The following is a 23213-nucleotide window of genomic DNA, read 5'->3' as shown; positions in this document are numbered from 1 at the left end:
CACTGGATACAGCTGGTGCTACTCTGGCCGGAAGCAAATAATGTGAGCACTTTCCTTAATCTTTTAGGATTTCGGTGTCAAGAAGAACCTTTGGGCAAAGTGGCCTCTTCGTGCAAACCTGGTATGCGAACTCCTCCCTCATCAAGTCCATCTGGGTGATGGCCATTAGTCAGCATCAGTTTTACTTGGACCGGAAGCAAAGCAAAGTAAGTGACTAGCCGAGGTTCTGTAGGAGTGAACTCCCGGCCCTCGTTTGCTCTCTGTTCAAAAGATAAGCATTCTCAGAAAAGATGCTAGCACACGGGATTTTGTTCTTTTAGTTTTTGTTTTTTTAACCTTTCTACCAACTGTTTTAATTTTTCTTACATTTAAAAAATGAGCAATATATAACCTGATTCAAAAGTTGTAAGATTTGACCTGGCTGGTGGCTCAGTTGGTTGGCGCGTCCCATATCCCGAAAGGGCGCAGGTTCAGTTCCTGCTCAGGGCACATACTAGGTTGCGGGTTTGATCCCTGGTTGGGGCTCGTATAGGAGGCAACCAATTGATGTTTCTCTCTCACATCGATGTCTCTCTCTCTTTCTTTCTCTCTGTCTCTGTCTCTGTCTCCCTCTCCCTAAAAATCAATAAAAACATATCCTCTCAGGATTAAAATTTTTAAAAAGTTGTAAGATTTGTCACATTTTTGGCATGCGTGTATGTGTACATTGAGGTGATATTTTAAAGTTAGTGATTGGACTATACCATAAGAAAGAAACGTGCATTGTTATTAATACATTTTAGCTACAAAGCTTAAGTCTTATTTTTTTCTGAAATGTCATTTTAGTATATGTGTAAAAATTCTAAATTGTCCTCTGTGTTGACATCTTATTATATAGTAACTTAATCATTGTATTAATTTGAAATAGGTTTGACTGAGTGAATTCCATCACAATGTTGTATACCTTTTAGGCAAAAATTCCTTCAGCCAGAAGTTTGGACGATATCGCGATGGACTTGACGGAGACGGGAACACCAAGGACCTCCAGACTGGTCACTCTGGAGGCCAAAAGCCAGCTCATCATGGCCAGCAATGGCAGCTTAGTCTCCTCAGGTAACAGTCTGGGTCAGACAGAGAGCAGGCAATCTTCAGTCCATTTCACTTTGTTGTTGTTGTAAACCACTTTTAAATGCATCTTTTAACCCATTATTTTGAAAATGACTAAACATATCAAAATTAGCGTATGCATCAGTGTTGAATAAAAATTTTAAACTAATTTCAAAAAGTATAAAGCTAAATTATAAATAGGTTGCCTAACTAACACTAGGTGCAAAGACAGTGAGTGCTTCGCAGTGGCCTGAAAGGACATTTCTCTCCATAAATTACATCAGCTTCTTATTCCCCCCAATATTTAGTTTTTGAAACAGACAGTAGCCAAATTCTCCATTTAATATAAAGTCAAATGTGACTAAAAGCTTTGAAGACCCCTCCCCTAAGCCCTTCCTGTGCAGAAATTCTGCAATCTGTTATCACTAAGTATACGTAACTTCGCTAAAATGAATTTTCCCGTGAAAATCCATTGTCAACTTGTGAACCTGAAGCACAGAACATTCCTTGGCCTTGCTGGCTTGCTTTCTCAAAGAACATTCTAAGCAACTATCTCCCCTCCTCACCTGCTCAGAAAAAATAATTTTTCCTTGGGTGTGTCTAAAACATTAAGCATTTTATTATTGCTTCTGAAATGACTGAGCCAAAACGCCAAAGGCACATTTTATTACCAGGCTACGCTTGATGCCCAGAAGCATGAGAGAATGTTCTCCAGTTTCCTTTTATTATGTTCAGAAACAAGGAGAAAAGAAATAAACTCTTTACTAGCAGGTTTGGCTTAAAAACCCTTTGTCCTTTAAAAAGGAAGGAAACATCCCTTGGATAAACCTTCCCTACCTCCTTCCCCCTCCTCCAGGTTCTCAAGACTCAGAAGTTAGTGAAGAGCAAAAGAGAGAGAAAATCCTTGAACTCAAGAAGAAGGAAAAGCTGTTGCAAGAAAAGCTCCTGAAAAAAGTCGAGGAGCTCAAGAAGATCTGTTTGCGGGAGGCTGTGAGTCTCTTCTGTTTGGGGGGCTCTTCAAATTGTACTTGACAACCCTGGCCAGTGCTTATTGTCCCCTCTCGATTCTGTTCTGTTCTACAGGAGCTCACAGGCAAAATGCCAAAGGAATACCCGCTGGGCATAGGTGAGAAGCCACCTCAGGTCAGAAGGCGTGTAGGCACTGCGTTCAAATTGGACGACAACTTGCTGCCCAGTGAGGAGGTAAGAGCCCAGCTCCGGCCTTTCTAGGAGGTGGGACAGAACAGCCGTCTACTGAGCGTGGTGACTGTTCCTTTGGTTTCAGAGTTACTGCTGTGCGTTTTTATCCACCAGTTGAGAGTGATAACAAAGACCAAATTGAATTCTTTCTTTTACACACAGTCCAATTAAAATTGTTATTTTTCACTGTGTTTCTCTTGCAAACATAGAGAGGGAAATGTTTATAAACCGAGAAACATAAGAATTAAAAACCCTGACATTAGACTCTTCCACTTAAAACTAAGAGCCAGCCTTGGCAAATACTTTTCCCTCTTTGAAGTCCTAATTCTCAGGTCTCAGTTCCCTTGTCTACAAAATGGGGTGCAATGGCTGTTTTTCCCTCCAGGGGACGCAAGGAGTATTCAGTGAGAGAACGTTTGCAGCCCTCGGGTGTAAGAAAGTGCAAAGATTTGTTGGCCGGCCTCGAGTATACTCTCCCGTTGCACGCTCTTGCACAGTGCGGCCTTGCCGATCCTTACAGAAATCTACCCGTCCTGGCTTTAGAAAATGATAGCGGGTGCCATCAATAAAGCGTGAGCTTCGCTCTGTATTGAGCGCTCATTGTATACCCAGCTCTGAACTAAGAAGTGCACATATGCTTGTGTAAAGTAGACGGTACCTCCATTTTACAAATGAAAAGAAACTGAGCCATTAAAAACCTGAGCAATGTGTCCGGGGCCATGCAGCCAGGAGCCCCCAGGACGGGGGATCAAAGTCAGATTTACGTCTGTAAAGCTGCGCGTGTGAGGTCAGCGCTCTGCACCTGCGCTCGCGTGGAGCGGCCCTTCTTGGAAAATGCGGCCTTTACCCAGCCAACTGAATGAATGAGCGGCCGTTCCCTTCTCTGAAAAGGAAAGAGGGTGGGAAGTCTGTGGATGGGGAGTAAGTGGATGAGGGAGGATTGTCTTTTAGGAAGGTGCTGAGCGTACTCGGGCAGTAAAACAGGAAGCTTGGATTCCCAAAGAGCATCTGGTTTGAGGGCGCACAAGAAGTCTGGCTTAGTACCCAGGACACATGAGAGTGACTGTGTGTCCATAGAAATAAAACAGCATCGTTTTGTAAATGCAGGACCCTGCTTTGCAAGAGCTGGAGAGCAATTTCCTAATACACCAAAAGCTGGTGGAAGCTGCAAAGAAACTTGCCAATGAGCCAGACCTTTGTAAAACCGTGAAGAAAAAACGAAAGCAAGATTACACGGATGCAGTGAAAAAGCTTCAGGAGATCGAAAATGCAATAAATGAATACCGAATTAGATGTGGAAAGAAACCTAGCCAGAAAGGCACCGTTATTTTACCAGGTTAGTAACAAGTCAGGCTTTTTGAGGCGCATAGTCAAGACTCTCGATGGTATGTAGCATTTCCAAACCAGTTCATTTGGTGAGAGAGAAGAGAACAGGATTGAAAGTAACTTTCTTGGGATAAAAATGGTTCGGAATTTCAGTCTTACAAGTATGTAAACGGGGTGCTCAGTACCATTCTCACTGTCGTAACAATGCTGTACTACTGCACTGCTTTAATTTCCGGGATGAAAGAGCTTTCACAACAATATTGGTTCATGATAAGACAGGTTCACCTTTAACTGACCTGATATCATTGCAAGAAACACATTTGACAACACAGAGTATTAAGAGAGCTGGGTCCTACCGGGTAGTTTCCCAGAGGTTTTTAGTGCAGGAGACCATACAGCTGTTTAAGGATATATCCAACTTGCGTGGATAGGAAAGAGTTCTTACAGTTACTGTCATTTATGGAGGCTATTTAAAGATGTGGGCAAATGTTCATACTATAACATGAAATGCAGAAAGGCAAGATACAGAATTGTAACTGCAACATGATCTCAACATTATATAATTTTGTTCACACAAAGACTTATTGGGAAATATTTTAAAATACTTATAGCTGTGGAATTTCAAGTAACTTAATTTTTTTCTTAACAGTCTTCTGTGTTTTCAAAATTCTCAACATTATGTATCTAAAACTTTCATATTCAGAAAAAAAGTAAACTGAAAATCTCATTTAAGTAGATTTCAGGTCCAGTTGGCCTTACATATTTATCAGCATGGTCTTTAGCCTTGATCATTGGTTGAAACCTGATTATATTTCTTTGATTCCAAGAAATTTTTTTTCCACATTTAAAAATCTGTGAAATTGGGATAATTCTTTATACTAGGTGGTGTTACAGTTATGATTGGCAATAATTTTTTCTTTTTTTACTGGGAAATAAAATAATTATACAGCTTAGATTTGACAAAATGTGGTAACTAGATTTGAAGCGTCCTCGGGTCTGGGGCTGATGGCTTTGGAAAGTGAATGCCCAGACATCCGCACACGGGTGTTAGCCGACTGCAGCTGGAGCACTGAGGATGGCTTCAGCTCCACATGCCGGCTCCAGCTGGCCTTGGCGTTGGCTGTGTTCTGTGCTTGCAGGAAGGGTGATTAGCAGTGCACTTAACTCTCATAGCCATTTGTTGAGGCCCATTCCTCCCAGATGGTGCAGGATTCAAGTGTTCTCAACAGTGACCGACGTTTGGGCAGCAGCTGGTGCCAATGGTTGAGCATTTACCCTGAATAGATTTTTTTAAGTGTGTCTGACAGCTGACTATACTGGCACGTTGCCTTCTGGCTCTACTGTGTCCAATTAAGAGACAGTCCGCCTGGCTCTGATAGAGATTAGCCTTGAGATTGGATGGGGAGGTTCCCTTCATAAGGCTTTGAGGCCTGCACTGAGGTGTCACGTTTGCCTGTAATCTTACAAATACTTGACACTAGTAAGAATGGTTTGCCAAAGCAGACCAGCACCTCTGAGATGCCTCTTTTTGCTAAGTACGTTTTTTAGCACTGACGGGCACCACTAATATTGAGAGCACTGTGGGCATTTCCAGCCACCAGAGGCCTTTCACCAGAACAGTGTGCAGGTGACACAAGGAGAAGTATAGCTAATGTGTGGTGAGCACGTGTCCCGCGCCAAGAGCTGGGCTAAAGGCTTCACGCACGCTGTTTCCTTTAATGTTCACCCCGGCACTACCCACTGCGTGCTGTTTTATCCCATTTTTAAATTGAGCCAGATGATGCTCAGAGAGATTAAGTAATTTACCAAGATTTGAACCTAGGTCTGTCTAATTCAGTAGTTCTCAACCAAGGGCAATTTTGGCCCCCAGGGAACATTTGGCGATGTCTGAGCATTTTTGATTGTCAAAACTGAGGGTGGAGGTGCTGTGGACATCCAGTGGGTGGAGGGTGGAGATCCTACAAAGCAAAAGACAGCTCCCCCCAACAAGAATTATGCAGTCCAAAATGTCAGCCTCTCACACACTTGAGAGATCCTGGTCTAACTGCAAAGCTTATGCACCTCAAAGAGTCCACACTCTATTAAGAAAAGGCCCTTTCTTCAGGAGAGGGGTCTAAAAATAAGTTACACTAACTATAGGTTCACACTCAAGTGTATGTTACATAACATTTAGCATTTATGACATGAGTGGCATGATTTTTCTTTCCAGTTTGTAGATTGTAAACTCAATGTGTAAAATAAAGTTTTTGTCCTGTGTAGAAGCTAGATTGAAAACTAGTTGAAAACCAAAATTTCCTTGAAATTTGTTTCATTTTAAGAAAGAGTCTACTGTAATATTTATGCAATATGTGAGATGTTTACATCTTCAGTAGTAAATGGGTCCATTCTTATAATAATTAATTATCTTAACATACTATAGTTGCATTTATCTAACTAAGATGCACTGTACTAGGAATTGCTTTGTTAAGTGTATAAATGCAGAGTTATAAGTGTATAAATGTTAAGCGTTAGGTGTATAAATGCAGAGTTATACTAAAGGCAGCCATTGTTATTCACAGAAGACATAATCCCCTCAGAGAGCAGCTCCTTGTCCGACACTACCACCTGTGACGATCGTAAGTAGCTCACCTTTTTTGGTTTAAAATATTGGCTATTCTGAAATAATAAGATAATTTTTTAGTTAACCGAAGACTACTTATTCTTTAGAGAACAGTAGACTCAGCTCACTTACACTTAGGCAGAAAGGTTGGGGAAAGGGGATTACAGTGAACTTCTGCACAGGTTGGCATCAAATACAATCCCTATAAATTGCATGACTTTGGGAATCAGAATACTATGGCGTGAGTGAGTGAGTCTCTCAGTAAGGATTTGCAAGGCTCTGTAGGATTTTTTTAACTTTTTATTGAAGTAATTATATCTGCATAAATAATACAGAGTCCTTCACCCAGATTCTCCCAGTGCTGACATTATATGTATTTGGAGTCCAATATCGAGTCAGGAAATTGTAGTGTAGACTGTGCTGTCACTGTATTCTGGATAATTGGGAGCTTGTTTTATTTTCCTTAGGAAGAAATACACATTTTAGAAACTGGGTTGTATGTCACTATGTCGGTCCAGTTTCATAGACACAAAGTTGTGTCTGCGGGTTGTGTTGCGTCACCTGAGTTTGTTCCACACGCTCCATGGTGGAGTGTATTTTGGGTCAGGAGACACAGTGTTTCCTTGTAATCCCTTGGCTTAAGCAGAGGAGTGACTCTCTCTCTGACGGGGTTTAAGCACTTTGGGGGAGCCCTGACCCCGCTGCGTTACCTCCCCACCGGTTTATGGTGAGTGACTTGCGCCATTTCAGACCTGTCCCTTTGAGCTGAGCTTGGGTCATACTGGCCGTTCCTCTTTGGACTACAGACATTAGCGGGAGACACAAGAAGTCTCCAGTCTCTCAGCGTAAATCAGTTGCACCACTTCCAATGACAGGATGAGCCTCCCATCAGCCAAAGAGGCCTAAGAACTTTAAAAGTAAAATTGATCAACTTCCTCTTGGCCCCACTGGGATTTTTCTGTATAAAACTTTCAAAAAGCTATAGTATCACCCATTCCACTGAGTAATTTCTTTGCTCAGAGTGGTACCCATTGAACTGGCAAAAGTTAGACCAGGCCCCACAACGCGTTCATTCATTTCTTTTTTGTAGTGTATAAAATATAAAAATTAATTTCCTGGAAGTCATGTGCTTCTAAAAACATCCTTATTGGAAGAACACTTGTTGGCCAGCTCCCCTCACTTCTCTCCTGGGGTGCGGCACAGTGTTTCCCGACTCCCTCGCTTCCCCCCCACGCATTCATCCGCCCACTTGCTTCTTCCAGCCAGCGACCCCTTCACTCTGGCTGGGCAGCGGTCCAGCTCAGTGCCTCATTCTCCAAGGATCCTTCCCCCCAAGTCTCTGGGCATCGAGCGGATCCACTGCAGGAAGTCGTCCGTCGGGGAGCAGCTGGTGGAGTCCAGGCCGCCCAGGTGAGACTCGCCGGCAGAAAGGTGATGCCGGCAGCCTTCAGGTCTTTTCACCAAAATGGTCCACCCATTTTTGTCTCATCCTGTTTATCCTTTCAGAAGGGGTTATTTTGTAAGGCTGAAGCATAGAATCTAATCTAGTTATTTGTGGTGACACAAGTAGAAGTATTTTTAAGTGCTCTTTTAAATAAAATGTTTGGCTGTTTCCTGGCATTTAAAGATTTACATTAAATTATAAGGGCATTAATTATAATCTGAATTTGGGCATAGTGTCCAAAGTTCAGTTTTATAACCCATGCTATCAGGAAACTGTCATTAAATACCATTTTGCCCAACCAAGTGATGGGGCTGACTTCTGATCTTTCAAATAAAAACAGGATTTCAATTCATTGTAATCTGTAAAATAGATAATACAACTTTTTCTCAAGTGTCTCAAGTAAAAGTTACCAGGGTAGTAACACCAGATTTCAAAATGATGACAGACCAGTTATTTCCAAAAATTGGCTGCATGGATTAATACTGATTTTTTTAATAGGACCTAAGATAAGATTGCCAACTGTTTACTTTGCCTAATCAGAATGTTCAAATAGCACCATCATTTCATGAAAAAAATTACATATAAATATCAAAAAACACATCTGCCATCATCATCATAACAATTATAATATGAGGTGAAGTTAACATTTATTGAGGACTTACTATATGCTGTTCAGACACTCTGCAGAGTGCTTTAATGTATATTAATGAATTTAATCCTCACAACAATTCTCGCAGTACTGCTACTGTCTTTGCCCTGTACAGATGAGCACACCGAGGACCAGAAAGCATAAATAATTTGTTGGTCCATCCACTAGTAGATGTCAGAATTAGGATCTGAACCTAGGTAACCTACTCCAAAGCCTGAGATGCGATTTTAGTCAATATGTTATACCGTATCTCAGTGAAAATGGAATGAGTCTCAAAATAAAAGAAGATTAGTTAGATTAAATAACTTTTCACTCATGAAAGTAAAACCAATACTTGGTTATATTTCCGATTTGTCGAAGACCAAAGAAAACCTTTATCACATATGAGCCCCAGTTTGTGCGTTGGTATTTAAGAACTGTTGCTTTAAACAGTAGAGATCCAAGTGTCTAGAGCTCTATGGTCAACATAATTAAAAGTAAATAAAATTAAAATTTCAGTTCCTCAGTTACACCGACCATTTCAAGTGCTTACAGCACCATGTGCCTAAGTCTGTGCGGGAGGGCGGCACAGATCTAGCACGTTTCTAGCACTGAAGAAAGTCCCATTAGCTCTGCACAAGTATAGGCATTTTTACACAGGGGGAAACAAAGCTATTTCAGCACAAGGAAGAATTATAACTAAGAATCATTACCTTAAAAATTATTAAGCCCACATCCCCAATAGCTTAAAATGAGCTTGCTCTTTGACGCAGTAATTTCATTTACAGGAATTTTTCCTGTTGAACTAAGTCAATATAGGATGCGCATTACAGCATTGTTTATATTAGTGACAAATTGAAAGCAACCTAAATGTATTGTTTAAATAAATTATGGTAAATCCTTACAGCTACGTGGTCATTAAAATAATATTGTGAGCAAGTATTAAGCAACATGAAACATTAGATATAATTTTATTATTTTATTTTTATTTTTTTAAACATATCTTTATTGATTTCAGAGAGAGGAAGGGAGAGGGAGAGAGAGAAACATCAATGATGAGTGAGTCGTCATTGATCAGCTGCCTCCTGCACACCCCCAACTGGGGATCGAGCCTGCAACCCGGGCCTGTGCCCTGACCGAGAATCGAACTGCAATCTCCTGGATCCTAGGTCGATGCTCAACCACTGAGCCATGCCCAGCAGGGCATTAGATATAATTTTTAAATTTTTCAGTAGGTTTTGAAAGAGAATATACAGTAAGATCTCATTTTTTGTTGTTAAAAAGTATAAGTGCTTATAAGTATATATGCTTAGGAAAAATATCTGAAAACATTTAGTATTGACTGGCTGTATCTAAGGTTCAGGTTATGGACATTTAAATTTTTCTTTTTTATCTCTATCTTTCAACTTTTTTGCAATGAACTTGACATACTTTTGTGATAAGTAAAAAGTTAATCGGAGTCATTTCACTTAAATTATCCCTGTGCTGGGAATTGGGCAGAGGACTTAAGGATGCCGCCTTCTAGACTAGGGGCCGGCAAACTATGCCCACTGGCCAGATCGATCCTAACACCTGTTTTTATATGGCCCATGAGCTAAGAATGGTTTTATATTCTTAGGTAGTTGGAAGGGAAATCAAAAGCAATACTATTTTGTGATGTGAAAATTATATAACTTTGAATTTCAATGTTCATAGTCAACTTATTCACTTGCACATGGTCTGACTCGACTTCCAAGCTTCAAGGGCAGACCCGAGCAGTAGAGACAGAGCCCCTGGCCCACAAAGCCAAAAGCACTTGCTATTAGACTCTACAGAGAAAGGCTTGCTGCCCCTGCTCTAGTTGCTTTCAATCTGTTTTATTCAGCACACGCTTTTTAAAACTCTTCTATTGTTTTCTTCATACTTATGACTCAGAGAGTCAGAGCGCATGGACTTCCCTAAAACTCACCCAGCAGCTCCCAGGCGCCTTCCCAGTTTCTCCCCATGCGCCCTCTCCTTCAGCTTATGGCAAGTTTGCCGGAGATGTTGGCGACTCATCATTTCCTGAATGTTTCCTCCCATCACAGAGAAATGCTGTCGACACACAGCAGCCCTTACAAAACCCCGGAGAGGCGGCCGCAGGGCGGACGAAGCATGCCCACCACCCCCGTGCTCACCCGAAACGCCTACAGCAGCAGCCACTTAGAGTAAGAGCGCTTCCCTCCCGTCCCGCTCGCTCTGTTAATATTTGCTTTAAGGTCTTGTTTTACTTTGTTGTGTTTTGTAATCGTTTTAAGGGACTTTGAGCAGCAGGCCTCTATTTTGCATCTACATTTTCTACCCACAGTTTCACATATGCCGGCAAAGAAAAGGTATTATGTTTAAATCGATATTGTATTTTTTTGTACCTTAATCTTTCCGGCCAGATATCACCATTTGTTAGGCAGTAGTGAGGTTGAAGACCTCACCTGGAGGCATTTCGAAGTGTTTCCTGAAGGCTGTGCTGGCTGTTTTATAGGCGCTGTATCCGGCCCCGCAGCAAGCCTGACTGTAGATGTTAGGACCTGGTTTTGTCCACATCACAGAGGAGGAAGCGAGGTTCAGAGAGGTTAAGCACCGGGGCTGCGCTCACACAGCTGGGAAGCGAGGCTCTGCCTGCGTGTCCCCTGCTGCTGGGAGACAGGACCCCGCGGGACTGGGTGTGTTTTTTCCGGCTTTGATGCAAGTTTGCATCAGCAGTTTATCTTCCTGATTCTCAAGAAAGGCCGTGGGTCACACGGTGGACGGAACCTGGTTCTTTTCCCGTCTGACCGTGGCCGTGGCCTGTGCATAAACCAGTGGGCTCTGGTGTGCGGTCAGCTTTGGAAACTGCAAGGCCTGCTGCAGTCCAGCGGCCCGGCCGTCCTTCCCCGTCGCGCGGTCCCCTCTCCCCTGCTCTCTTACAAGGTTGTCCTGCCCGTCTTTCAGGCCCGACTCCTCATCGGAGCACCGGCGGCAGCGGAGTGGCAGCCTGGAGTCCCAGTCGCACCTGCTGCCGGAGCCGGACTCCGACCGGCCGTTCTTCACCCTCTGCAGATCCCAAAGGAGCAGCAGCACCGAGGTCCTGGACGACGGGTCCTCCTGCACCAGCCAGTCCAGCGCCGAGTACTACTGCGTGGCGCCCGCCGCCGGCCCCTGTCGCGGCGCCCACACCCTGGACACGCGCGCCAGGGGCCGGAGGAGGGCCAAGAAGCAGAGTGTTTGCACCTCGAACTCGGGAAGCATGCCCAACCTTGCCCAAAGGGACAGTCTGCGGAACGGTGTCTACGCCAAGAGCCACGAGCAGCCTCTCTCCAGCTACTATATCACCGGGTACCCGCCATACGCAGAGTGTGACCTTTATTACAGCGGCGGCTACATCTACGAGAACGACACTGAGGGACAGTACAGTGTCAACCCTTCCTACCGCTCCTCGGCCCACTACGGGTACGACCGCCAGAGGGACTACAGCAGGTCCTTCCATGAAGACGAGGTGGACCGGGTGCCCCACAACCCGTACGCGACCCTGCGGCTGCCCAGGAAGGCCGCGGCCCCCGAGCGCATCACCAAGAGCATCCACAAGGCCCTAGTCGCAGAGCACCTGCGCGGCTGGTACCAGCGGGCCTCTGGGCAGAAGGAGCAGGGCCACAGCCCGCAGCCCAGCTTCGACTCGGACAGGGGCTCGCAGCGGTGCCTGGGCCTGGCCGGGCTGCACGTGCCCTGTTCTCCGGGCAGTCGTGCGTCTTCCTACTCTTCAGGTGAGAACACAGAGGAGGCGCTTGCTACCCGGGTTTAGCTTACCCCTCGTGCCTACCCAAAACCACGCACCTCAAGGATCCGGAGGCCAGTGCCCAAGGTCAGGAGAGGAGTAGCCATGGGGTGGACCCACAGGGACAATTGCCAGCTTAAAAATGGTTCCCTCCAGCTCCCCAAAGAACGCAGTCCACACGGGCCTGATGAAGCAAGTTGTAGATTGAAATCCAACAAACATTTATCGCTGCCCTACGTTAGAAGCTTCACATATTTTTCTTTCTAGGTCTTATGTTGACAGTTACAGCTCTTAAACGTATTCAGGTCATTGAGGTTTGATATATTAAAAGAGCAGACTAAACCCTTCAGGTATTAAGAAAACAGTTCACCTCCTTTGCTGTTCAGCACCAGGAGTCCCATCAGCGTGAATGCTCTGGTGCCTGCTCACGGTACCATAGCTGTGATAGAAGCTGGCATTTATTAAGCACTGTTCCTGGAACCGTTTCTAGAGCTTTGCATGTCTTGACTCAATTCAGTGAATATATCTCGTCCGGTTTACGGTTGATTTTGGGGTTTTCAGAGATGGCTTTGATTAGTATTCCCTTCGTGCACTGACGTGGGCCCCTAACTCTGCTGACATTTGCGGTGGGCTTACTGCACCCCGCCCCCCCCAGCTGTGCCAAGCACTTTAAGCAGGGAAGTGAGTGGAGAAGAGGAGTGTCTGTCGTCTGTCTCTGGTTTAATTTCTTCAGCAAACAAGCAGGCGCATCCGGGTGCTGGGGAGCCTGCTGGAACACTGCCTGGCCCGACGAGCTCTCACTTCAGGTAGCAGCCAGAGGAGTGTGTTAGCATTGAGCAAGTCTAAGAAATGGATGATTCTGTGAACAGCATGAGCACCCGAGGGCGTGAGTCTTGCCCCTCCGCCAAGCATGACTCTTCAGTGAGACACTCAGGGATTCCCGTCATGGCTTAACAGCCTGTGAAGACTGTACCTTTAAAAGTCTCATAAGCTTGTTGACAAGAGGCATTGCCATGGAGATTTCTATTTGGGTTTGAATTCCCTTCTGTTTGTGCAGGACTTTGGACTTCCGCTAGTGCTTTCCCATCTATTACCACGTCTAGCCCATGAAGAGGCTTCTGTAATTATTTCTTGTTGTTTATGGCTCCGATCGAGAGAGCACCTGTCTTCCCCTGGAGTTCAGGGCATTGCATGAGAAACTCTCAGAAGCCAAACCTGGGCAGAACTACAAAGAAAGATCTAAGCAGGGAGGGCTAGATGCACGTGGACGGTCGTCAGGGCGCAGGGCGGGGGTAGTGCCTCCCCAACAGCCGGGCAGGGGGCAGCAGGTGGGACCCAGACCAGCAACACTCTAGGTCGCTCAGTTTGGGGCAAAGGTGAGAATGGAGCTAGCACGTCCTGATCTGGACCCGGTGTGAGCCTTGCTGATACCGGCTGGATTTGGCCCCACAGACCAAAAAGCACCATTTTCTAAGGAATGAGAGATATGGAATAAGGGTTCCTAGATTTCCTTTTGGAATTTCCCTCATTCCTGTCTATATTTTACAGCTACAGAAATGTATTACAGCAGGCATGCATCCTTCTCATGCAGAGATAAGTTCTCAATTTTTTGCCAAAAGGTCAGGGATTTGTGGTTCCTTCCAGCCACCTAAAGGCTCTCTCCTGACTCGGTTTCAGTAGTAATAACAGCCTCTGTTTATTGGCACCTTCCCATGTGCCGGGCAGCACGCTCAGCGCTTTATATGCGTGCGGCGTTCCGCACGGTGAGTGTTGGGTTTGTTGTTAACTGCATTGTACCGCGGAGGCCCTTCTGGCTGAGAGAGTGTAAATGACCCTGCCCACGCCCCAAAGCTCAGGAGCGTGGAGTGGGAATCCGTTCCCAGCCCTGACATCTCGGCCAGCAAGCCTCCCCGCCCCTGACCGAGACTGCCGAAGCGTCCTGAAGCCCAAAGGAGAGAGTGTCACAGCTTTGGGTCAAAACCTGGTGGCATCCAGGGTTTTGGAATGTGTTTGTCCCACACAGGTGACACGTGCTAGGAGGGTGAGAGAGAAGAGAGGAGGTTGGTGCCCGGAGCAGAAATGAGGACAGCTGGAAGGACCCATGAGTGGTGCTGGTTATTTGAGCCTTGGATGACCAGCGTGGCACTGTGGTCACCTCTGCACCGAGGCATGGAGCAAGACTGGTCTTAGAGAGAGGACAGCAAACGCCCAGTGATGAGGCATTCACTGGGCTTTGCTCCCAAATTATGCCCTTGCCTCATTCCAGGCCTGCCCCTCAGTAGAACGAAATCTTTTCCTCCTGAAATCCTTTCTGTACTAGTTACCTCCCTCCTGTCCACCTCCTTATAAAGGCAAAAAATATGCCTTGATCCTCTAGTGGCCCGTGTTGCCTTTGGCTGAGGAGCAGTCAAGTCCCAGCAGCTCGACTTGGGAAAGCTTCCTAACAGCCTCCAGGAGACCCAGCCTTCACCTGAGCCCCTGGCACAACTGAAGCCTATGTACCAGCTCCGCAGCCCATGGAAGATTCTCTCCTTACGCCCGGGGTGCTTTAAAATAGAATGTCTTTTAATTAACCTCATCCCCGTTAACAATATTAATAGCTGTCGTTTATTGAGTACTTACTCAGTGCCAGGGACAGTGCTAAATATTTCCATGCATGACCTTGTTTAATCCTGGTGTAAGATTATATTATTACCCCACTTTTCAGATGAAGAACTGAGGCTCAATAAGGGTAAGCTACTGGCCCAAGGTCACGGCCAGTAAGTGACCACTCTGGAATAGGAGCTTTGTGGATTCCAAACATTGGTTCTTAAGCTCCATTTTGCAAACAGCTGATTATAATGTACATGTAAATGGCCAAAACAATTTTCACTTTAAATATTACCACTAATTCTGTCTGTTTTTCCATTTTTATTTCTAGTGTCATCTACAAATGCTTCTGGGAACTGGAGGACCCAGATAACAGTGGGACTTTCTGAATACGAGACCTCAGCACATCCTTCTTACACCAGCTGCTACGGCAACATCTATAATCCTTTGCCCTCTCCAGGCAGGTGAGGGAGCAATGCTCAGAAAGTCTAGTAGCCTGTTCCTGGTCAAAAGAATCCAGGAATCCTGTTTTATTTTATGAATGCTAAATAATCTAGCTCAAGAGTTGGAAAACGATAGCCTATGGGTCAAAACCAGCTGCCATCTGTTTTTGTAAACAAAGTATTGTTGGAAAACAGCCATGCTCATTCATTTCGTATTATCTACGGCTGTTTTTGCACTATGAGGGCAGTGCAGAGTAGTTGTGAGAGAGACCAAAATATCTGGCCCTTTAGGAAAAGTGTGTTGACCCCCTGTCTAGCTCGTTCACATGTGACCCTGTTGTTAGAGTTCTGTACATTAAACTCTGTGTCTGAAGGTTTTGTTTTAATTGCAGTACTTGAAACTGTATAATTGGTTTATCTATTTAGACTCTTCTGGAACCTTGCAGGAAAAATATCTCTGCTCCAGAAAAACTGTTCATACCAAGATTCCTCGTGAACAGTTGGCGGCTTCATTTCAAACATTTGCTACCTTTTTGTGTCTGACCCTATGTTTATTAAGAAGCAGCAGACACAGCCAGCTGTCCCATTCGTATAAAGTAATTCTTTGTAAACACTTAGAGGAAACATGTGAGAACAGTTTGTTAAAATGTGATTGTCAAAATGATTGCAAATTCCCAGTTACACATTTTTCAACCCTTCGTGTTGCACGGGAGAAGTTGAGTTTGCAGAGGTCATTTCTCCCTGTCACTTTCTCACAGAATATCACCCCCACCCATGGTGCCATTTTCTGGGGATTTCTAGAAAAGTTTAATTTTGCTTTCTTTAAATCTGATGCTTCAGGCATAGGAGACTCACACAGACTACAGTTGTGAAGGTCTTTATACTGGTGAACCTCAGAGGTCAGTTTCCTATGAAGCACTCAGTGTTAAAGCAAATTGGACACATTCACCCCAAAGCCTTATTTTTTCTTCTCCGTCGTCAGCAGGAGTTTTTCTTGGCTTGAAATATTAGTCCAATTGTCTCAACTCAACAAAGGGTGTGCTCAAAATAGAATTTTAATGAAAATATACTTCAGAGTATGTGGCATAGCATGGATTTCTGTAAATAATGCTGAGGGTGAGTTAAGAGCAAGAACTAAAATGACTTTGGCCCCAAATCTGTGCCAGATTTTTTTCAGTTCAGTTCTAATCATTTTGTACAATACATGTGCAAATAGTTTTCATGTTTATATACTATTTTAAAATTTTTATTTATTGATTTTTAGAGCAAGAGGAAGGGAGACAGAGAGAAAGGAAAGCATCAGTTGTTGTTCACTTCTTTGTACATCACTGGTCGATTTTTCTATGTGCCCTGACCGGGGACCGAGCCCATAATGTTGGTGTATCCGTATCGGGACAGTGCTGTAACCAACTGAGCTCCTTGGCCAGTGCTATGTACTTTTACTGTCCTCTTTTGTTGACTCGGTTAGAAATGATATAAAATATTCACTGTATAAGACAGTTCTAATAGTATCCTTACCACAACTCTCATGGACCCAAAGTGCTAAACACTTTTAGGGAGCATCTGTTCTTAGCGAGCCTGTCCCTCTATCCCAGCCCGTCTAAGACGGCTTGATAGGGGAGTCTGATGTCAGGGGGCACAGTGTGCAGGAAACTGGAACTATTTAAAGATCCCTATTGTGTGCATGCACATGCTCCTAATATGAGCTCATTGTGGAAAATTGAGAAAATAATAAAGGGATAAATAAGTAATAAATAATTTACCCATAATTCCACCATCTAGAGATAACAGCTATTAACGTTTTGCCACATTTTCCCACTTTTCTGCATCTGTTTCTAACATGGTTGTAATGATACCATATATACAATTTTACATCCTTCATCATGTATGAAATTCTACATCCCAGTTATTCACTTAATATTATAACATAGACAGGTTTCCGTATTTTTAAAAGCTCTTTAATCCTTATTTTATGGGACCAATATGATATTCCACTAATTAATACATCATGCTTTATTTAACAATTACCCACGAATGGTTTTTGGATTTTCTTTCTATTTTTATTTTATGTAATGCTGCTCCTTAATATCTTTGTACAAAATGTTTGTCTGAATTCCAGATTATTTCCCTAGGATATATTCCAATTAGTAGAATTAAAGGATTAAATTGAAAAGTATATTTTTTAAGCTCTTGCTTTCCAGAAAAATTTGCCAGTGTACCCTCCTAGCCACAGAGCTATGGGAGTGCTTATTTTCAGCTGTGTCTATTTAGGATTTTTTTTAATTATGGTTTTTTAAAATTATAACTTTAAAACATAGTTGGATCAATTTAACTTGACCTATTAACAAGGCGAGTATAACAGCAATATCCATAAATCTTTAGAAATTTTGCCCTAAAATTGCATGTTATTGATGAAAACATAAATTTTAAAATAAGAGAAATTGGGTTTCAAGATAAAGATGAAAAACTTTAGACCTCTTAAGTTAAAGATTTGCAATGCTTAGCAATAGATCAGTGATTAGATCAATATAAATGAAGTGCATATTATTTACAGATCTTCTCCTCCAGGTCTTAATACTAGAGAAAGCTACACAATTTTACCAAAAACGTTTTTTTCTTCGTATGATGTGGTATAATTGTCAGCGGCATAAACTTTCCAAAGTTAGAAACGTTGAAGTCTCTTGTGCCACCTAGTATGTAACACAGAGTCTTGGCTCTGCTTGCAAATGGTGTTTTTAAATAACTTCTCTCTCGCTCCCTGTTTCCCATTCCCCTTCCTCCTCGCTCTACCTGTCACTAGGCAAAGCCACAGGCTTCTGTCCCAGAGAGCGGTTGTGTCCCCAGAGAGGCGACCGGCTCTGGGCTCCCTGTCGCCAGGGGCCGGCCGTAGTAAGTAGCCGTGTGCCGCTCGCAGCGGGTGCGCCGCTCATGCTGCGGGTGAAGTTAGGGAGCCTGGCCTCGCCCTTTGTCAGACCAGACGCTCAGCACCTGGAGTCACGCGGGGTTTCTATCCAAATCTCTTCTTCCAAAGGCTTCTTATTCCCGTTGCTAACAGGCATTAAATTTCAGATAAAAGGAAATCTACTAACTACCTAACCTATTGTGACCTGCTACTACGAGAATGAGGTTATGCTTCTTGGAATGGTTTGTGTAATCGGATGCCCGCGTCTGGATATGCACCCAAAGATGCCTATGATTTTTATGTATGATGTTGTTTCCAATTTACACTTGACTCACATACCATAGGGATCTAAAGTATGTCCCAAGGTGCCCCTGCCTCCCTCTAAATATATTCCTGTATCACCCTGAGGAAAGCATCTGACATATTCCCTTAATTGGAAGAATACTTAAAGTGTGGCTGTCAAAAATACCTTTTAAAAAGTTAAAAATATGACTCTCACATAAATGGAAAATGGGCATGTGTCAAAGATTTACTTAACTCATTAATGAGAGAACTAACATAATGGTAAAGTCTGTTCCAAGAGAATTCAAGCGACTGTATTCAACACACTGAAAGAGAACAGCTGGAGTAAGATCACAAACCAGCTAGTGTCCCACAAGGCAATACAACTATAACCATAATCTCTCTTACTAGACAAAAGTCATTTGTTAACATCTAACTGGACACTAGGTCCTAGTCCATAGTCAGTGTAAGTCAGACCCGTGTCTATGTCTAGAGCACTGGGTGCTTCCACGTGGCCTGCAAGACAGGTCCCACGAGGCATTGAGAGAACAACAGTCAGCTTTTGCCTTGTTTCCAAGTTTTGAATAATTTTCTTAACAGTGCTTTCTACTAACTTCTTTGAATGTAGTGATTTTTGTACTCTGGGAGCAAAAATGACCACAAGTAGTAACTTTTCTGGTTTCCTTTCATAGACAGTACACAGAGACCAGTCAACTGGACAGCCCCGAGGGGAGCCGGCTGGAAGACGGCCTGGAGAGCAGTGAGCAGAGGCTCTTTTGGCATGAAGATTCAAAGCCCGGGACATTAGTCTGAGCTGGGCTGCACCTCTGACCAAGCACTGCGTTCCCACACTAGTGTGCCTTGCAACACGTGCTCATCTTCCCAGAAGGCATCAGAGGTTGAAAAGAGGACCTACATTGCCCCAGAAGTGAACCCCACACTGAGCCCCTGCAGGACAACCTGCCTCTCAGAGGCCAGGCACTAACCTGGCAGGGCAAAGGGCGGACCACATGTTGAGCCATTGCCCCGGGAGGACTCAGCTTTCTCAACAGCAAGCACTTTTTAAGGGAATAAAAGTTGTTGAAGGCAAACCCAAAACTGTGAAAAGTGCTTTCAGGATCTCCAAGAGAAGAGAAGGGCGGGAAATTTCAGAGCACAATTCAGAATGATGAGAGGAGGGCAGCCAGAGCTCCAGAGTCATTGCTCAGCATCCGAAGGTTTGGATTTGTGAGCTGACGACAAACGACGCTTTTTCTACACGGACATGAGCAATCTAGACAGTATTGGAAAATTACTTGAAGAGAAGCTGGATTTTCATGAAGTTCTGAATGAGTGTAAATGTTTTTAGGATTTTATAAAGAGTGATGGTTTTCATAAGCACCATAAAATGGGTTCCAGAAAGACTTATAGCCATAGCATCCTGTAATAAAAGTTCATGGCGGGCTGGGCATAATGAAGCAGGCCACTGAGTGTGTGACAAATGTGCTTGGAGAGAGAGTCCTCTGAGGCACAATATCGCCAAGCTCCTTGTCTCTTTCTATCCCAGTGGCACGATGAGCTGTTATCCAGGCTGTTAACTCTCCAACTTGGCTGTCATTTGAAATGGCAGACTTGATATGGAAAGTTTTCTGATCAAGAATTGGAAAAAGTGTTTTGAGGTGATATGGAAAGAGCCCAAAACAAAATAAAGAAAAGCCCCCCACATCATTTTAGATAAATTGTGTGCCTTAAAATGGTGACCATTAGAAAAGTCAGATATTGTCTGTATTCCACAGGTAGTTCTAGTCACCAAGTGACAAAACAAGATTAGTCATTAGAACAAACACAAAAACTCTAAGCTGCGGTAGATTTCATTATGAGGCTAAAACTACCTCATACTTTCCGTGGAAGAACTAATTAGCTATGGTTTATGGCTGAGTGTTTTTTAAACAAATATTTCCGTACTCCAGATCTTCTTTGTCTTCTTTACTCTGCTTGAAAATTCCATAAGAGGTGCTCCTCCTCCTTTTATACAGGTTTCTTGTTTATATTGTGACCAGAGCAGTTTCTGAGCAACTTTTTGGAACATTTTCTATCTATTCCAAAGCGTGTGATATTCACATAAAGTGGGTTTGTCAAACTGGTCCTGCGTCATTTGTATCATTAAAAATGAAGTTTGGGGGGTAAATTTGGAACAAAAAAAGACATGCAAAAAAATAACTTATTCCTTTTGCATATTTGTATAGCATTCTAGGAACAGAAATGCCCTTTTGCATATTCTTTTACTGTCCTGACTTTTTAAGACCTATTATTTTTTTACATAGGTCAATAAACTAAGAGTGTGCTACTGAAAATGTTCACGCATTCTTCCATTTATGTCCGTGGTTCATACCAAGCAGGTTAAGGTGCTCTACTTCAAGTGACCATGTTGGACAAGATTGCAGATTCTTAGTTACATAATATAAGTATTACCATATTTATTGACTTCAAGATGCAAGTTTTTTACATTTACATCTCTGAAATCAAGGTGCATCTCTTGATTGATGGCATGTTCTAGTTGAATTGACAGTGTTTTTTCTTTCTTGGTGATGCATAAAATAATGCTGTGTCTACAATAAGTTGTCTTAGAGTTGATACAATACCGTAGTGCGCTGCCTCGCTGATGGGAATTTTTAGGCTTTCCAGTCTTGCGAATATTGGTTTTTGTAACAGGTAATTCATCCTAGTTTTGCTGACTAGCAAACAGGTCTTTTAAATTCAAGAAAATATTTCACCTGACATATTTTTGTCCTGCACAAAGGGGAGAGGGGAGTGGGAGATGAAATGTAGGGAGAGCTTGATGTTTCCGAGCAGGTATCATACATGGAAATGGCCTTTTCCTGTTCAAGGCATGGTACACTCAGAATTGGAAGTGAACCTTGAAAGAACAAGTAGAGCTTGGCTCCCAAATGGGAAAAGATGGTGTAGAAATGAAAGCAGAGAGGGCCTGCTGTGTGACAAACCCCAGGTCTTTTTTAAAAACATCTCTGAATCACTTTATTGTTATGTTTATTAATACCCAGAGAGTGAAAATGTGACAGAGGTAAGTTTTTCAACATGTAAGTTTCTTTTTCTATTACAAAATATACTCCTGGTAAAAATTTTAAATGCACACACCAAGCAGACATAACATAAAAACATAATCGTGCCCTATAAGCCAAACATTACTGGATATAACAATTTATTGTATATTAGTTCAGATTTTTTTCATGCATATCATCTTTTTGTTTAAAATACAGCATCATATTCCAAGTACAGTTTTACAACTTTTTTTTCACCTAACACATCTTGGGCCTCACTCAGCATCAATATCTATCAATCTACCTCATAAAGATTTGTGCTGTGTTTTACAAGGTGGATTTAAAAATTGCCTTACCTTCCTTGACGTTTAACTTTCTTTGTATATTTGAGAAAATTCTTCAAAATTCTTCCTTATGTTTATAAAAGCTTAATATTATTCATAATAATAATTCCAGAATTGTTTTAGATGAGTAGTTCGGCCTGTTCTTAGGAACAAAGGTTCAAACTAAAGCATTTCCTCACATGTCAGTGTTCAGGAACTTTCAGAATTAGAATGATGACTTGGGAACAGGAGGAAAGTCTGGATTATTGCCTCGAGTAGGGCTGCTTCTCGGCTGTCAATGGTGGAACGACCAATTGTTTTAACTTTTAACCACTGTGGGTCTGTAGTTTTTTTAAAGTAAAATAAAAGTGAATCACTAAGGTAAAAGGTTAATTTTTTGAAAATGAATTGCTAGATAGGGAAATAACAAACATACAAAACTACACATTTCTATTCATCATTAGATTCATTTGAAATAAAACTGCTTGGCCAGGTTTCAGTCAGTTTCTCAGTGCTGACTCTCAGTCTCTCCCCTTGCCTTGTCCCCAGTTCCAGTAATGGAGCTGCTCGGTGCTCCGTTGGTGGCACCGACCGAGGCTTAGACAGAGGAGGTGCTGTGGTCCGTGCTTTGGAACAAGGTTAGTCGCTCGTCCGTGGGAGCTAGCAGGGCACGGAGACGCAGGCCGTTTCCAGAGAGAAAAATCTTAGCCTGTGGAGTCCAGGAGACTGTCAGCTCAAAGCTTGTGAGGCCCTTATCTCTCGTGCGCCTCACTCCACTCCTTTCCCTCCGCTGAGGTCTCGTGAGCCTTTCCTCCCACTCTGCCTCCTCTCTACCCACCCTGCCTGGCCCGCAGAAGCAGGTTAGCATGCGTTTTCAGTGTGTTCCAGGCCCCTGCTAAAGTGCTTGACATGTTATTTGCTCGTTTAATCCCCACAATAGCTCAATGAGGAATAGAGTGGTAGTGTCTCCATTTTACAGATAAAGAATCTGAGAGTTAGGGCAAGTAATTTGCCAAAAGTCATGCAGCTATTAGGAGAAAAACAGGAAATAGATCCTAACTTTCAAACTCCAAATTCTAAACGACCTTGCTCCATGACAATTTTCCTGAAGTAAGGGTAGCAAACAGTGTTTTTAAAATATATTAATGAAAATTTGAGCAGTACATGCCAAGTTCAGCATTCCTTGCTCATTACTTTCTAAAGATAATGGACCTACTTGGCTTCCATTTACCAGAGGCAGAAAGGCCTCAGTCCAAACCCAGGCCAGATAACCCTCACCCAGGACACTCCCTAGTCCTGGGTGCTGCCCCCTGGGCCACATTATTTGGCCCCATGTGAGCTCATCAGTGGACCAAGAGCAGGTCTTCAACTGTTTTCTCACCAATGAAACGTCTCACACCAGTGAGCATGCTTGTCACGATCGCAGACAGCCCTAGCGAACTATACTGATCGGTAGCACTGGCCAGATCTGTTGCTCCATCCCCTCCGCTTGCTCAGGGCAGTGTGGCAACAGGAAGCCCACGGGCTCTTTCCCCGATGAGCCCGGAGCCCTCCCGGAATCAGCTCTATCGGGCGTGTGTGCTGTGG

General features: G+C 43.4%; 1 protein-coding gene across 1 annotated transcript in view; it reads left to right on the top strand.

Moving 5' to 3' along the window:
* Nucleotides 1-20598, top strand: part of FRMD4B (FERM domain containing 4B) — a 138219-nt gene extending 117621 nt beyond the window's left edge. The window contains exons 13-23 of the mRNA XM_087825112.1: nucleotides 68-206; nucleotides 951-1092; nucleotides 1943-2076; nucleotides 2170-2289; nucleotides 3394-3622; nucleotides 6171-6227; nucleotides 7474-7621; nucleotides 10350-10469; nucleotides 11230-12038; nucleotides 14970-15102; nucleotides 18958-20598. Of these exons, the coding sequence (XP_087681238.1) occupies nucleotides 68-206; nucleotides 951-1092; nucleotides 1943-2076; nucleotides 2170-2289; nucleotides 3394-3622; nucleotides 6171-6227; nucleotides 7474-7621; nucleotides 10350-10469; nucleotides 11230-12038; nucleotides 14970-15102; nucleotides 18958-19078 (2152 nt within the window). The 3' untranslated portion in view covers nucleotides 19079-20598. The remainder of the gene's footprint in view (nucleotides 1-67; nucleotides 207-950; nucleotides 1093-1942; nucleotides 2077-2169; nucleotides 2290-3393; nucleotides 3623-6170; nucleotides 6228-7473; nucleotides 7622-10349; nucleotides 10470-11229; nucleotides 12039-14969; nucleotides 15103-18957) is intronic.
* The last annotated feature ends 2615 nt before the right edge of the window (nucleotides 20599-23213 follow it).

Source organism: Miniopterus natalensis, chromosome 15, assembly GCF_054644295.1.
Source record: "Miniopterus natalensis isolate mMinNat1 chromosome 15, mMinNat1.hap1, whole genome shotgun sequence".
NCBI classification, from domain to species: Eukaryota; Metazoa; Chordata; class Mammalia; order Chiroptera; family Miniopteridae; genus Miniopterus; species Miniopterus natalensis.
Note: the sequence above shows the minus strand (reverse complement) of the source record. Positions and strands in the feature narration are given on the sequence as shown.